This window comes from Polyergus mexicanus, unplaced genomic scaffold (assembly GCF_030449975.1).
Source record: "Polyergus mexicanus isolate NDT 795.1 unplaced genomic scaffold, iyPolMexi1.0 SCAF_3, whole genome shotgun sequence".
Lineage (NCBI taxonomy): Eukaryota > Metazoa > Arthropoda > Insecta > Hymenoptera > Formicidae > Polyergus > Polyergus mexicanus.
In genome coordinates this window covers 10,229,590-10,244,905 of record NW_027223323.1, presented here as the reverse complement: position 1 = coordinate 10,244,905, position 15,316 = coordinate 10,229,590, and the positions used below count along the sequence as shown (strand labels likewise).

General features: G+C 32.9%; 4 protein-coding genes across 5 annotated transcripts; 2 read left to right on the top strand and 2 right to left on the bottom strand.

Annotated features, from left to right (window-relative positions):
• Positions 1–416: 416 nt before the first annotated feature.
• On the top strand, positions 417–8,294 carry LOC138931893 (ATP-binding cassette sub-family C member 4). Its single transcript, XM_070293138.1, has 18 exons — positions 417–760; positions 2,287–2,397; positions 2,554–2,688; positions 2,773–2,977; positions 3,110–3,329; positions 3,395–3,551; positions 3,631–3,880; positions 4,158–4,349; positions 4,505–4,791; positions 4,855–5,038; positions 5,159–5,508; positions 5,577–5,796; positions 5,874–6,084; positions 6,147–6,377; positions 6,462–6,692; positions 6,788–7,089; positions 7,218–7,865; positions 7,953–8,294. The coding sequence occupies exons 1-18, from the start codon at positions 687–689 to the stop codon at positions 7,962–7,964; spliced, it is 4,020 nt and encodes a 1,339-aa protein (XP_070149239.1). The 5' UTR covers positions 417–686; the 3' UTR covers positions 7,965–8,294.
• Positions 8,295–8,406: 112 nt separating this feature from the next.
• Sld5 (DNA replication complex GINS protein SLD5) lies at positions 8,407–9,656 on the bottom strand. 2 transcript variants are annotated; one of them, XM_070293143.1, is made up of 2 exons: positions 9,418–9,656; positions 8,407–9,363 (listed from the first exon to the last, which is right to left on the bottom strand). In XM_070293143.1, the coding sequence occupies exon 2, from the start codon at positions 9,347–9,349 to the stop codon at positions 8,696–8,698; it is 654 nt and encodes a 217-aa protein (XP_070149244.1). In that variant the 5' UTR covers positions 9,350–9,363; positions 9,418–9,656; the 3' UTR covers positions 8,407–8,695. The 2 variants fall into 2 exon arrangements, with proteins under 2 accessions (XP_070149244.1, XP_070149243.1); XM_070293142.1 differs by having other exon boundaries at positions 8,409–9,351; positions 9,418–9,655.
• Positions 9,657–10,155: 499 nt separating this feature from the next.
• Positions 10,156–12,698, top strand: Lop1 (long wavelength sensitive opsin 1). Its single transcript, XM_070293137.1, has 6 exons — positions 10,156–10,342; positions 10,583–10,921; positions 11,015–11,262; positions 11,354–11,612; positions 11,705–11,871; positions 12,006–12,698. Exons 2-6 carry the CDS (start codon positions 10,589–10,591, stop codon positions 12,133–12,135), a joined length of 1,137 nt encoding a protein of 378 aa, XP_070149238.1. The 5' UTR covers positions 10,156–10,342; positions 10,583–10,588; the 3' UTR covers positions 12,136–12,698.
• Positions 12,155–15,314, bottom strand: Lop2 (long wavelength sensitive opsin 2). The gene is made up of 9 exons (XM_070293136.1): positions 15,075–15,314; positions 14,809–15,002; positions 14,485–14,723; positions 14,270–14,376; positions 14,081–14,187; positions 13,856–14,003; positions 13,668–13,778; positions 13,413–13,579; positions 12,155–13,329 (listed from the first exon to the last, which is right to left on the bottom strand). Exons 2-9 carry the CDS (start codon positions 14,997–14,999, stop codon positions 13,215–13,217), a joined length of 1,185 nt encoding a protein of 394 aa, XP_070149237.1. The 5' UTR covers positions 15,000–15,002; positions 15,075–15,314; the 3' UTR covers positions 12,155–13,214.
• Between the last annotated feature and the right edge of the window lie 2 nt (positions 15,315–15,316).

The following is a 15,316-nucleotide window of genomic DNA, read 5'->3' as shown; positions in this document are numbered from 1 at the left end:
ATATATATATATATATACATATACACATACATATTTTATAAATACATAATATATACAAAATACACACCATGCGCGCGCGCTGTGTATAAATATGTATATATGAAAATATATAATATATATTTTTTGGTTTTAAATCTATATTTGCATATTTAATGTATAAATTTATTTATTTTATTTGTATCTTTAAGAACAGATTTATTTATATCAAGCTTATTTTATCATATATTAATCTTTATTGACAAGGAGATTTATTGCAGAGCTTCTTTTCAGAGCTCTTTTGTCTTTTTCTTGCATTTTTTTTAACATTGAAATATTGCTTCTAAGAAAAACTTGTTCTAGACAATTTATAAATAGATGTTTATATAATATGCTTGGAATAGTTCATTCTGATTCATCATTATTCAGTTTCCATTATCCCTTCTCATACACTTTTTTTATCTCTTAATTTCAGCAGGCAACACGATTTGCCAATCATTCTGTTTCGAACTTACACGACACATTTGGACTTTCCTATTCGGGTGCCATAGTAACCTAATTCGTATGGTGGTATATATATGTATAAGCGTGCATAAAATAACATAGCATGCTATTCACAAGGCAGTTGTAGATTACAGACAGTATGATATATAACATATGATATAACAGTGACATAAAGATTCGCATTTATTGTTTCATTACTTCAAAATATGAACGCCACCAAGAAATTTGATAATCCAAATCCACGGGCGTCCGCAAATCCAATCAGTAAATTATTCTTTTGGTGAGTGAAAGAAACAATATCTGCATGCCACAATTGAATTTATTGCACAAATATATATCACGTATCATATAAAGAAAAGTACTGTTGCAAAATTATGACTATAAAACAAAGGGACAACAATTAATTGGACAATTGTTAGTGTTTACATTCCCATACAGCACAGAACATTGCAGCAATATTGCAACATTGCCACAATGTTGCAATACTGTTGAAAAATTATGACTATAAAACAAAGGGACAACAATTAATTGGACAATTGTTAGAAGCAATTGTTAGTGTTTACATTCCCATACAGCACAGAACATTGCAGCAATATTGCAGCAACATTGCAACATTGCCACAATGTTGCAATATTGTTGCAATGTTGCTGCAATGTTCTGTGCTGTATGGGTTGTAGCAATGCAAATATTTAATGCTCGTATATTTTTTTAATCATTTAGAGCTGCGGCGCATTTCAATTGGCTTCAATTGAAAACTAAACTTCAATTGAAACGCTGTGCGCGGGAAGATATAAGATCGATTTGTTCTTTTTAGTTGAACTAGAACGGAATAGAATAAAACAGATATATATTTAGAAGTTCGAAAGAAAGAAAGAAAGAAAGAAGAACGAGAAATGCAAAAAATTCAGCTAAAATGAATAAACCTATAGTTACATATATATATATATATATATATATATATATATATATATATATATATATATATATATATATATCTCATTTTGCACATTTGTGAACACATATATATTGTACATATCGTTCGCAAGCGAAAAGCTATTTTTCCAAGATGTATATATTATGTATATGTACGTTTTTGTCACAGCTCTAAAGGATTAGATAAAACTAAATTATGAGAGATAGTGCCAATAAGTTGAGAGAATAGATTCCATGAAAAATGTCGATTAAACTTTTATCTGTTATCTTATCGAGATGCTCTATTTCGATAAAATGCCGGGGTAAAAATATGTCTAGTAAAAACCGACAAAATATATATGGCAGAGAAATGAAACAGATTGTTCGACGACAGAGTCTATCATCAAAACTTTTAGCTGTTTTTACAAATTTTTGACATAACATGTCAGTGTAACATAAATGCAATGCAAATGCAACTGATATTAATCTGCTGCAATTTTTATTCAAATCTCTATTGGCGAATTACTTATGAATATTTTACATAATTAAAACAGTAATTGTGTCAAGCATGTGATGGGACTTAACTTATCTTATCTGTAGCAAATATGTTATCTTTCTATATTTAATCATGAGCTTGCTGTTAAAACCGATAAACCTAATATTGACAATGTAATTACTATAATTAGTATAACTATTGATTGTGAATGTATTATATTATCGTACTCACAAGATACGTATATATGTACATTTCTCATTTGTATGAATGTATAGTAATAATTTATTTATATAAAATTGTAATATATATATTTTGCCATAAATTATATATTTCTACATTAATCAAATGCATTTTCTTGTATGCAAATTTACTCCATAATTTGTTATGATATATTTAAGGTGGTTAGTAAAATTATTCTGGTATGGAAAAAATCATGACTTGGAAATGAAAAATATATACAATATAATGCCTGCTGATGTGAGTGAACTTCTGGGAAATAGACTAGAACAGTAAGAGAAATTATTTTATTATTAAAGTAAATTTGTATATTATAATTGTGCATATATCAATGTGTGATATGGGCTTGATGTTAATAAATTATTGATATAAAAAATCAATATTTCTTGATGTTATTGTCACTTTTATCATATAAATGAATGCTGTAGTTATTGGAAAAATGAAATACATACAGCTGAGAAGAATGGTAGAAAACCTAAATTTTTCAAAGCTTTAAGGCAAACATTTATCTGGTCATTTCTCTATTATGGAGGATGGATTTTATTTATGACTACTATTTTAAGGTAATTGGAATAATTATAATTAGAGCGTCTAACTTTTTGTGTATTATACTATATATATTTGTTGTTAAAAATATTTTTTCATAGAGTCCTGCAACCATTATTGTTGGGTCTGCTCATTTGGCATTTTGATCCAAGAGCAACATCTACCCAGAAAGAGGCGTATCTCTATGCATCTTGTGTAATAATCATAGGAGTAATGATAATGTTAATCAACCACCATTCATATGTAGGGTTAACAGAGATTGGGATGCGAGTGAGAATAGCTAGTTCTTCTCTTATGTACAGAAAGGTAATCTAATTAGCAAATTAAAATTAAAGTTTCTTTTCATTCTGTTTTGATACTTTTTTGTGTTATCCAAACTCTCCATAATCCAGAATCTCACACGATTATATATACCTCTTTGGTTTTTTTTTCCTACAGATATTATGCTTATCAAAATCATCTACCACCACTCCAGGACAAATTATTAATCTTTTATCAAATGATATGTCAAGATTTGATCAGTTATTTATACTTTTACATTACATTTGGATCATGCCTATACAAGGTGCAGTAATCACATTTCTGATATGGCAAAACGTCGGCATCGCTTCATTGGCCGGTATATTTCTGATAACAATTCAAACTATTCCACTTCAAGGTAATGCATAAAATTATAAAAAATAACACATACCTAATGCGCAACTAAGTTTCTATACTTTGCAGGATATATAAGTAAGTGGACTTCAAAATTGCGTTTGAAAAGTGCAATGAGAACTGACGAGAGAGTTCGTCTGATGTCCGAAATAATCAGTGGTATACAAGTTATCAAAATGTACACTTGGGAAAAACCATTTCAGGAACTAGTTAATTGCATGAGAAAGTTTGTACTATATTTCTCTTGCGGTTTCGTTATCATAACAGAGAAATTTAATATAATAAGCATATGATTTTATATCTAGATATGAAATCGATGTCCTTACATTAATGTCATACCTAAGAGGTTTCACCTTGGCCACGTTTGTCTTCACGGAAAGAACAACGTTATATTTCACTATTATGGCTTATGTACTATTCGGATATTCGATATCTGCAGATAAAGTATTTTCAATGGCACAATACTTTAACATTCTTCAGTTAACTATGGCAATATTGTATCCTCTAGCTGTTGCATCTGTTGCCGAAACAGCTGTATCTATAAAGAGAGTTGAAGTAAGATAAACTTATCAGATTGTGATGAAACAATTAGTTATCAAATTAGACACATTGCACAAATCTATCATCATTTTCTTAATTATATGTGTATCATATAAATTATATATTTCAATATACAGATATTATTTGCAAATAGTATTTTTGAAATGATAATTATACAATGCACAATTATATTTTCAGATAAGAATGTTTCAATATTTCCATATTTGCCTTAATGCGCGCAACAAACTTTATATCAATTATTAATATTAATAAATAATGTTTTTTTCAATAGAACTTTCTCTTATTAAATGAAAACATTTCATTGGTACAATCATTGTCAGTTACTAAAGAAATAATTATCTTAATGAAAAATGTTAATGCTTCGTGGACAACCACTGCAATCGTGAATACATTGTATAACATTAACATTGAAATTGGAACTGGAAAACTTTATGTTATTGTTGGTTCTATAGGCGCAGGAAAGGTATATATTTTTTGTATAATATACACACACACACATATATATATATATATATATATATATATATATATATATATATATGTTTATTTATATATGCATATGTGTGTGAAAAAATGTTAAAACATTCATTTAAAAAAGAACATTTATCTAATTTTCAGAGTTCTTTCTTGCAAGCCATTTTAGGCGAATTGAAACCATCGCATGGCCAGATATATATAAATGGCAAAATATCATACGCTAGTCAAGAACCTTGGCTGTTTGCAGGCACAGTACGAAATAACATTTTATTTGGTCAACCCTATAATAAAAATAAATATCGAACAGTTGTTAAGGTATGTGCTCTTACGAGAGATTTTGAGCAACTTCCGTACGGTGATAAAACCTTTGTCGGTGACAGAGGTACAGCGCTTAGCGGTGGCCAACGTGCGAGAATTAATTTGGCGAGGTAAATTTCCATTCACTTATGTGCGGTGTGTTTTATATTCCAACAAAATCTCTGTTCTTATAGAGCCGTTTATAGAGACGCTGATATTTATCTTTTCGACGATCCCCTATCAGCTGTCGACACTAATGTTAGTAAACATTTGTTTGACGAATGCATAAGTAATTACTTACAAAATAAAACGAGAATTCTCGTGACTCATCAATTACAATATTTGAAACAATGCGACTATATTATTATTCTAAATAATGTATGTATAAAATATTACTTTATATATACACATATGTTATGTACATGTACACATTTATAACTAATATTATAAGTATGCAAAATACTGAATGACTTTAATTTATATTATTTTTTAAAAAAGGGTCAAATTGACAATGAAGGCACATTTATGACTCTTCAAGAAAAAAAGGCAAGCTTTTTAGAGACCTTATCAAGAAACGAAGAAGTTAACGAAGAGACAAAAGAATCATTAAAAATTGATACAAATCTTACATCTGAAATAACACAAAATAATAATGTTAACAATGAAGAAGTAGATGAGGTCGAACCTAAAGAAATCGAAGAGCTTCTGGCCAAAGGAAGTTTATCAAAATCGCTTTACTGGAAATATATTCGTAGTGGCGCGTCGATCATTATGATTGTTATCTTTCTATTTTGCATGATTTTGGGACAAATTGGAAGCAGTGGTTGTGACTATTGGCTCGGTTATTGGTAAGTTTCTACAAAGAGGGAGATCTATTCTATTGTTGCACGAATGAAAATCCAATTTTATAATGCAGGACGAAACAGGAAGAAATGCGTGTAAAGGCTATGCATGAACAGCAGTATAATATAACAAACAATTTTACAATTTTATCTTTTACACCGAGATCTATTAGACAAATAGACAATACCTCAGAGACGAATAATAAATTTATTGAAGCTTCGATAATCACAGATTATAGGAAATATCAATCCAATAATACTATATTGCCACAAAACTTTACTTCCGATAATATCGTTAGTATTTTAATCATATTTCTATGATATAACCAATCTTGCAAACATTCATAAATCTCTTTTGCTGCTTCATTTAGACCAAAATTATGGATATGGATTTTTATTTCCTTGACACGAATACAGCCTTATGGATTTACGGAGGTTTTATCATTATTAGTGTTATAATGACAACGTGCCGAAATCTGATCTTTTATAAAATATGTATGAACGCCAGCAAAAACCTGCATAACTTCATGTTCTCATGCTTACTCAAGGCGCCAATGTCATTCTTTGATAATAACCCGTCGGGTAAGTATATTTAATGATTATGATTGATGTGTAATGCAACGATACGAATTTCATATTTTTAGGTCGAATTTTGAATCGTTTCTCGAAGGATATGGGCGCTGTGGATGAAATTTTACCTAGGGCTACAATAGAAGTCATTCAAATTTTTGCAGTAATGATTGGAATTTTAATACAAGTATTTATTATCAATTGGTGGATCATATTCCCTACAATCATTATGGGAATTTTGTATAATGAGATAAGAAAGATTTATATTCCAACAGCACAGACTATAAAACGATTAGAGGGAAATGGTAAAAGTTTTTTTTTCTTCTTTGGAAGAATATAAAATCTTATTTGTATTCTCTATACTAACATTTGTTTAATTAAATTTTTAGCGAAAAGTCCCATTTTTTCGCATGTCAACTCCACATTGTCAGGTCTGACAACAATACGTTCTGCTGATGCTCAGGAAATAGTTCGTAAACAATTCGATGAACACCAGGATTTACACACTAGTACTTACTCGTTAATTGTCACAACTGCTACAATGTTCGGCTTTGCGCTAGATATAGTGACTATTGGTTTCATCGCCTTCGTTACATTTAGTTTTGTCGCATTGGACGACGGTAAATCTTGTCGCAATTATTAACGAATGCATATATAAATATATTCAATACGATATAATATTTACGAATTAAGTTTTTTTATTTCTCTCTTTCAGGAAATACCTTCGCTGGAAATGTCGGTTTAGCAATTTCTCAAGTACTCATTTTATGCGGTATGATGCAACATGGAATACGTCAAGCAGCCGAAACTATCACGCAGATGACAAGCGTAGAAAGAATATTGCAATTCACCGAGCTCGAAAAGGAGGGTCCGTTCGAAAGTAATCCCACGGATAAACTACCGAGTAATTGGCCCGCCAAGGGAGAGATTAGATTCGATCGTGTTTCCCTTCGATATGCCGAATCAGAGCCACCCGTTCTTAGATCTTTGAATTTCATCATAGAACCGGGCATGAAAGTAATCGCGTAATTATTTATTATCGAATCAAATTCCATTTGTTATAAACAATAATCTTATTTATATACAATATTCTTCAAGTCATTCTAAATAATTTTAAACTATTCTAAATAATTCTAAATATTCAGATTGGAATAGTGGGTCGCACTGGAGCCGGGAAATCTTCTCTAATTTCCACTTTGTTCCATATGACGAAATTCGATGGCGCTATTTATATCGATAACGTTAACACGAAGAAGATCGGTCTTCATGATTTGAGAAACAAGATCTCCATAATACCGCAGGAACCAATGTTATTCTCCGCTACGCTAAGAGAGAATCTCGATCCCTTTCATAAATTTCACGACACCGATCTGTGGAGTGCCTTGGAAGAGGTAGAACTAAAAGATGCGATGGCCTCCTTAGACCATGGCATCGAACACGGCGGCAGTAATTTAAGCGCCGGACAACGACAATTGATTTGTCTGGCGCGCGCTATTTTACAAGATAATAGAATTCTCGTGCTCGATGAAGCCACCGCGAATGTCGATCCTACGACGGACGCGCTTATACAAACTACGATCCAGAATAAGTTCAAAACTTGCACGGTATTGACAATAGCGCATAGATTGAATACAATAATGGATAGCGATAAAGTACTGGTAATGGATCATGGTCAAATGCTAGAATTTGATCACCCATACATTCTATTACAAAATGAAAAGAGTCACTTTAGTGCTATGGTACAAGAAACTGGAAAGTTGATGACTGAACAACTTAAACAGTGTGCCAAAAAGGTAAATTAATTGCTATATTGCTCTATTATTTACTTGCGATTGAATATAATTAAAAAGATATATTAATGTATGATATTTCATTTACAGGCTTATAAGTAACAGCATAAATTCACATAATTTCTTGTGAAATTAAGAATTAAGAACGTTTCTTTATCAGAAACAAAGAAAATTTACTTATTTACTTTTTGTACTTAGTTTTTTAATCCAAGAGATTTTAAAATTCTTTTATTTTAATCTTTTAGCAATAATAACTTAGTAAATCTGGTTTTAAATATTTAATCATTTAAAACATGTTTGTACTTATTTTCTACATATTTATGTAGCCTGAAAGTGTGATATTCCAAAAAAAAATGCACTTATCTTTCTTACAATTTTGCCTGAATAAAATTTTTATCATATATTACGTAACTAATATCTCATCAAAATATAGAAAAGAATCTCAACAATGTCTACATCACTATTTAACTATTTAAGTACTGAAGAATCTAGAAATTTTTAATAAAAATCATTTTATCTTTTAGTTTTTAGTACAATAATATTCTATAGTTATAGCATTAAATGATTATATATAAAGTTTAATTAGGAAACAAAAGAATGGTATATTTTTCGAACTTTATATATTTTTTACACATACTCCTGTATATCTTATGATATTCAATTAATTAAGATAAGTCTTGATGTTAGATGTGTACCATGACAATAAAGTACAGAAGAATTTATATATGTATATTGAAATTTTATATATGTATATATGAATAAAAATTTATATTCTCTACAAAAAAGAAAGATATCACAACCTTTTGACTTTGTTTCCCTTTGATTTAAGAATATCAAATCAACTGTACCACACCCGATTTAACTAAGTGTGCTATAGCACTATATTGAATAATATGCTGTGAACCTTCCTCAAAGTCTATCTCTTCATTCAGTGTGCCAGGCACAACTACACCCGTAACTCTCCGATTGGCACGCAGGAATACATGCGCTTGCATATTGGGTTTAACAGTAAACTTGTTTACCTCGAATCGCTGAAAGTTAGGTGGCATGTGCTGCAACGCCACTGTTTTGAAGAGCGTTTCCAAATTGGCCAGGTACTCTTTGGCAAAACGCAACTCGCCTGGTGTCAGATAAGATTTCTCATCCGCGTTTCTGTTTTCCTCCTCTGATAAGATGTGAATTGTGTACCGTTCGATTTTCTCCAAGCGTGTTCGCAGATAGCTGCTGATTACATATCTGATCCGATCAAGCTCCATCCGATGGACGAGCGCACGTAAATCACTCTTGTCTAACCTCTTGACGTTCTCCTCCATGTGCGCGATTTGTTGCAGCATGCAGTCCACCAGGTCAGATTGATGCGGCAAGATCTCTGGTGCGAATATCTCGTTCATCCAGGCGTTCTCGATTTCCTGGAGTACCATCTGCGCTGTCAGCTCGGCTTCCTCGTTGTCATCCAATAAATTCTCGTCCCCGAGATTCTCTTCCATGGCTATCGATAATGCTATTTATATACAAATAATAGCACGTTCTTTATTAGAAAATTATATGTACATACCTGATGTATTGATTTTCTTCGAGATTTGTTCTTTATACAGATCATCACGTTACTATTGTTGATCCATCGCATGCGACATAAGGGACGCTACCCGCTAAATTCTCGGGCCATTTTGAATATAGTCTTCGAATTTCCCACGAGATCACGTGGATTATCTCGAACTCGTAATTATCGTTACTTTTGCGTTTGAATCGATTACGTTTGAATTTAATTGCATATGCATTATGTGCAATTGGAATAATAAAGATAAAATTCTTTTTTTTGTCTATTATTTTTAAATAAAATAATCTCTATGTATATATTATATATATATATGTTATTTTTCTTTGTATACTTATGTATATATATACGTATATATTTCTGTGTAATTACTAATTAATTCCCGAAACCAAAACAATGATTTGTAATTAAGACAATTGTCCGTTATATTAAAATCGAAATTCCTTAATAATTAAAAAATTTGTTAAGGCATAATAGAAATTTTATAATTGTCCGTTGTAGTCAATCGGTCAAGATGCAGCAGGTGCCTCCGCGGACAAATTTTCATGTTCTATTCTTGTATTACACCCTCGTAAGGTTTCTGTGTATAACACTCAAGATACTCTCAAGGTATTCCCAAATCCTGTGTAATTTAATAGAGAACTTCTTAAGACTGTTTGGCGACTTAGAAAAAGGCGCTCTATATAGTACAACAAAGACGTAAGTTCGCGATATTTCGCGTATTTAAGGGTGGCTCCTCGTCGCGGCGGACCCCGAGCCGCATCTCCGACGGTGAACCGAACAGGGAACTCTTCTTGCGAGTTTCACGGAAAAGACGTTACCGGGAACCCACGACCGGCAATAACAATTCAGCGATAGCAATAGCGATTCAGCATTTGGATTAGTTCGTTCACCACAACGATTTTTTCCAAATACGCGAATACAGGTGAGCCATGTAGCGTCGATTTACCTTCACATACATCCGGATCTCTATTTCCCGTGTACATATATCGATATGTGATTATCTATATTTAAAAAAGTAAAAATTCTGAGAAAAGATTCTTTCTTAAACTTTCTCTTACATTAGATATCTTCGTTATTCTTTCGCTCGTTTTAATTGTTAAGCAAAATTGTCAAATACCACGCGTCTCAAGGGCAATTAATCGACATCAAGAAATTCTCACAGTTGATCATGATGTCTATCGCATCTGGACCAAGCCATGCAGCCTACACGTGGGGGGCGCAGGGAGGCGGATTTGGTAATCAAACAGTGGTGGACAAAGTGCCACCAGAGATGCTCCATCTGGTCGACGCTCATTGGTACCAATTCCCACCGATGAACCCACTATGGCACGTGCTTCTCGGCTTTGTCATCGGCATCCTCGGCATGATATCCATTATCGGTAATGGCATGGTGGTATACATATTCACCACTACCAAGAGCCTTCGTACTCCAAGCAATCTGCTCGTCATCAATCTCGCCATTTCCGACTTTCTTATGATGTTATGCATGTCTCCGGCTATGGTATGTATGTCGTTCTGAAACATTTCCGTGAATAAAATATCTGGAGGAGAAAGCGTGATTTGTTAAATCGTTTAATCAACGAACTATGCACAGGTGATCAATTGCTATTACGAGACGTGGGTGCTAGGACCCCTGTTCTGTGAACTATACGCCTTGGCGGGCTCCCTGTTCGGATGTGGCTCCATATGGACAATGACGATGATCGCATTTGATAGGTACAACGTAATCGTCAAAGGCTTATCTGCCAAGCCAATGACTATTAACGGCACTCTCCTTCGTATATTTGGCATCTGGTTCTTCTCACTGGCATGGACAATCGCACCTATGTTTGGATGGAACCGGTGTGTGGGACTAATCCTAAACTAATATTATATATTATTCAAGAATATGTTACATAAATTATCAACAATATAATATACTCATTTTTTATAGCTACGTACCCGAGGGCAACATGACTGCTTGCGGAACCGACTACTTGTCCAAAGACCTGCTCTCCAGATCGTATATCCTGGTTTACAGCATCTTTGTTTATTTCTTGCCACTGTTCCTCATCATTTATAGTTACTTCTTCATCATCCAGGCCGTCGCTGCACACGAGAAGAATATGCGCGAACAAGCGAAAAAGATGAACGTCGCTTCCTTGCGATCGGCCGAGAACCAGAGCACTAGCGCCGAATGCAAACTGGCAAAGGCAAGATTCTCTCTCCTTACACTCAATCCTTAATTCTCATTTATATGCGATCGCTTTAACGACATTAAATAATAATACACTAATAATTATAGGTAGCTCTGATGACCATTTCTCTGTGGTTCATGGCGTGGACTCCATACCTGGTTATTAATTATGCAGGAATCTTCGAGACAGTCAAGATTAGTCCGCTTTTCACGATCTGGGGTTCTCTCTTTGCGAAAGCCAATGCCGTGTACAATCCCATCGTATATGGCATCAGGTAAGTCGACGTGATTCTAATTCTTGAAATATATAATAGTATGATCAAGATGTTTTTAAAAATAAAGAGACAATGCGAGAAATTAGATAAATTATTCCATACTTTTACGCTAATCCTTTCTCTATGTGATTTAGCCACCCCAAGTACCGAGCTGCTCTCTTCCAGAGGTTCCCGTCTTTGGCATGTTCCTCTGAACCAACTAGTGCAGATACGATGTCCACGACTACTACAGTTACAGAAGGAAATGAAAAATCTGTCGCATAAAATAACGATGCTATTAATCTTTCTTTTTTTTGACAATGCAATAGATTTTCACTGAATCGGCGTAAGGCCATGAGAAATAGTATTATATTCTCGTCACAAAGGAATCGCGCCACATCAAACGTGAATTGTAAATAGCTGCAATAAATAATATAATGTGCGTCAGAAATACTGTGATCGGAGAGAATAAATTTAATACTATGTCACACATAAGAAAATCGTCATACGATTAACTGTGTGGTTCGAACGAGTAATCATCTACGCGGAGCCAAGGCGGAGAATGTAAAAAAAAAGAAATTAACATCAGGAAAATCGAGGGCTAAATAAGCCAAATTGTTAGTCTATGATATATTATACAGTTCGGCTACATCATGATGCGAATTTCTTATGTCTCATAGCGAAATTTGTAAGTTTTGTGTCATCTCTTCAATATAAAAAATGAAATACATAGTCGTTTTGGAATTAGCGAACATATCGGCTGTATCGCTAAAAATATTATATCGCCATGAGATATATATCGTATCTGTAATTAATTTTATAGAATAAATTCTGCAGGGGCAATCATATATATATATGACAATTTTAATTAAACATTTAAAAAATTTTGAAAATCCTGAACACAAATCCTATGATACTTATTTTTGTTTTACATTCAGTATTTTTCATTATGTTTTAAGATCACAATAAAGAATCTTCTCAGCTCATTACATGCCAAATTATTTATTGAATGACATTCGTTTGTACTATTATAGTGGGCACTAAGTATTTCCTATCACTCTTATTTTTGTAAAAAGGAAAAAAATAAGAAGAAATTCAAAATGAGAATTCATCTTGTGTACAATATATGATAAAGTATAACAGAGTCCACTCGAAATTCCATATAAGCTTTTGCATAATCAGGTAATTATAACAGCTATATTGAGGCTTTACAAATTACAAATCTTCTTCGTTTCTCTTAGAAACATTTATCACACAACGTATTTAATATTATTGATACGTCGACTTGTCCGAGAAAAATATCCTCTATAACTCTATATTATATCATAATATTTAGAATTAGAGATACAGTTCATCGCATGAAACTACGCTGTTGTCGTTGTAGATACTATTTCCGCGACTTTCGCGGATGGATCCTCAATCGAGCCACTTACACAGAACGGTAATTTTTCTTTTAATGCTGCTCTATATTTTGGATGACTGCGTAACGCGTAAAATAAAGTAAATGTATAAGCATTAATTGCACGTTTCCTATTTATAAACATAATAACTCTTTTTTTTACCTAATTCCATAAACAATCGGATTATATATAGCGTTCGCCTTTGCAAAGAGAGATCCCCAAATGGTGCAAAGAGGACTAATACTAGCACCACCAAAAATACCTGTATAATTAATAACTAGATATGGTGTCCATGCCAAAAACCACAAAGAAATGGTCATTAGAGCCACCTGTAATTAATAAAAATGTAATAAATATCAATTCTGATTTTTTTTTCCATAATACTCAATATAATTTTAATGTATTCTTTTGTCATACTTTTGCCAACTTTGTCTCTGCACTGACATTTTGATTATCCCCAGATCTCAAAGATTGAACATTCATTTTCTTTGCCTGTGCCCTCATGGACTTTTCATGAGCAGCTACCGCCTGTCGATTTCAAGATATATTTACAGACATTAAATCTTTTTTGAGAGATTGCAATCTACACACAGATATGTGCTTACCGAAACGATAAAGTAATAGCTGTAAATTATGGTAACGAGCGGCGTGTAATATACAAATATCGAATATATCAGAATATATGACTTAGAGCTCCAATCCTTGGTAAGGTAATCGATACCGCAGGCGGTCATGTTGCCTTCTGGTACATATCTAGTTGTTACGTCAATAAAAAATTTATTTCGTGTACAAGCGCGATATATTCCTTTTTGTTCTTATTATAATATTACCTGTTCCATCCCAACATTGGCATAATTGTCCATAATGCAGCAAAGAGCCAAATAAACAAAATTTCAAGTATCACTTTCTTTATCGTGAGCGGTTTTCCTGCCATACCCTGAAATATTTTATATTAGAGTTTCCACACTCCTGTATACATTTACTGTATCAATATAAACAGAGAAACATATTATACATACTTTCACTATAACATTATATCGATCAAGAGCAATAGCAGTCATAGTCCATATCGAGGCACATCCGCATAAAGAACCAACCATAGCATATATGTCGCACATTAGTGGTCCTTGGTAATGTAAAATAAATTTATATATTAGAGTTATATCAAATTTTATGGAAAAAAAAACACAACATTAATATAATGAAAAATGCCAGTAAACATATTTTCTATTACCTAATACCCAGGTTTCATAGTAGCAGTTGATTACCATAGGAGGCGACATAATTATCATCATGATGAAATCGGAGAAAGCCAGATTTACCACTAGAAAATTGCTCGGCGTTCTTAGAGAGGGTGTCATCAGAAACACATACACTACAACACCATTTCCAATCCATCCCGTAAGTCCTAGTACAATCATTACTAGGCCCAGAATCTTGTGCCATATTGGATCCATTGGTGGAAATTGGTGCCTGCATAATAATTTAAACATTTCGATTAGTCTCTCTGTCTTTGCAGAAAAGAATGATACAAGAATATGAAAAATTCAAAAGTAACCAATGCGGATCGACCAAATGCAGCATGTCCTGAGATACTTTATCCACAACAGTGTGATTATTGAAACCCATGATTTGTCGCATCGCGTGGGGTCCGTGTGTCGTTGTTAACACATTAGTAAATGTGGTGGAGAATTCAGGTAAAATAATCGAAGTTAGATTTTCAGCATTTACTGTAATGAGGGACTCCATTTTCTATAAAAGATGATTGAAAAATAATTAATAACAATTAAAAGAATATGATGCATAAAGAAGAACAGTGCATACCTTTTAACACTGAAATTTTTCAAAATACAACCAAACCTATTAGATCTCCTGAATTTGAGGCGATTGAAAACTTCAATTTGTAAAACATCAATACTCTGTGATAAGAAATAGCCTGTATAATGATACTGTATCACGTTGATAAACAGTACGAGTGCGAGAAAAGCGCAGTTTTCTCTTATATACCTCTCTTCTTTCAATATAGAGATCTAATAAAATTATCCAATTATATATGCAGATGCACT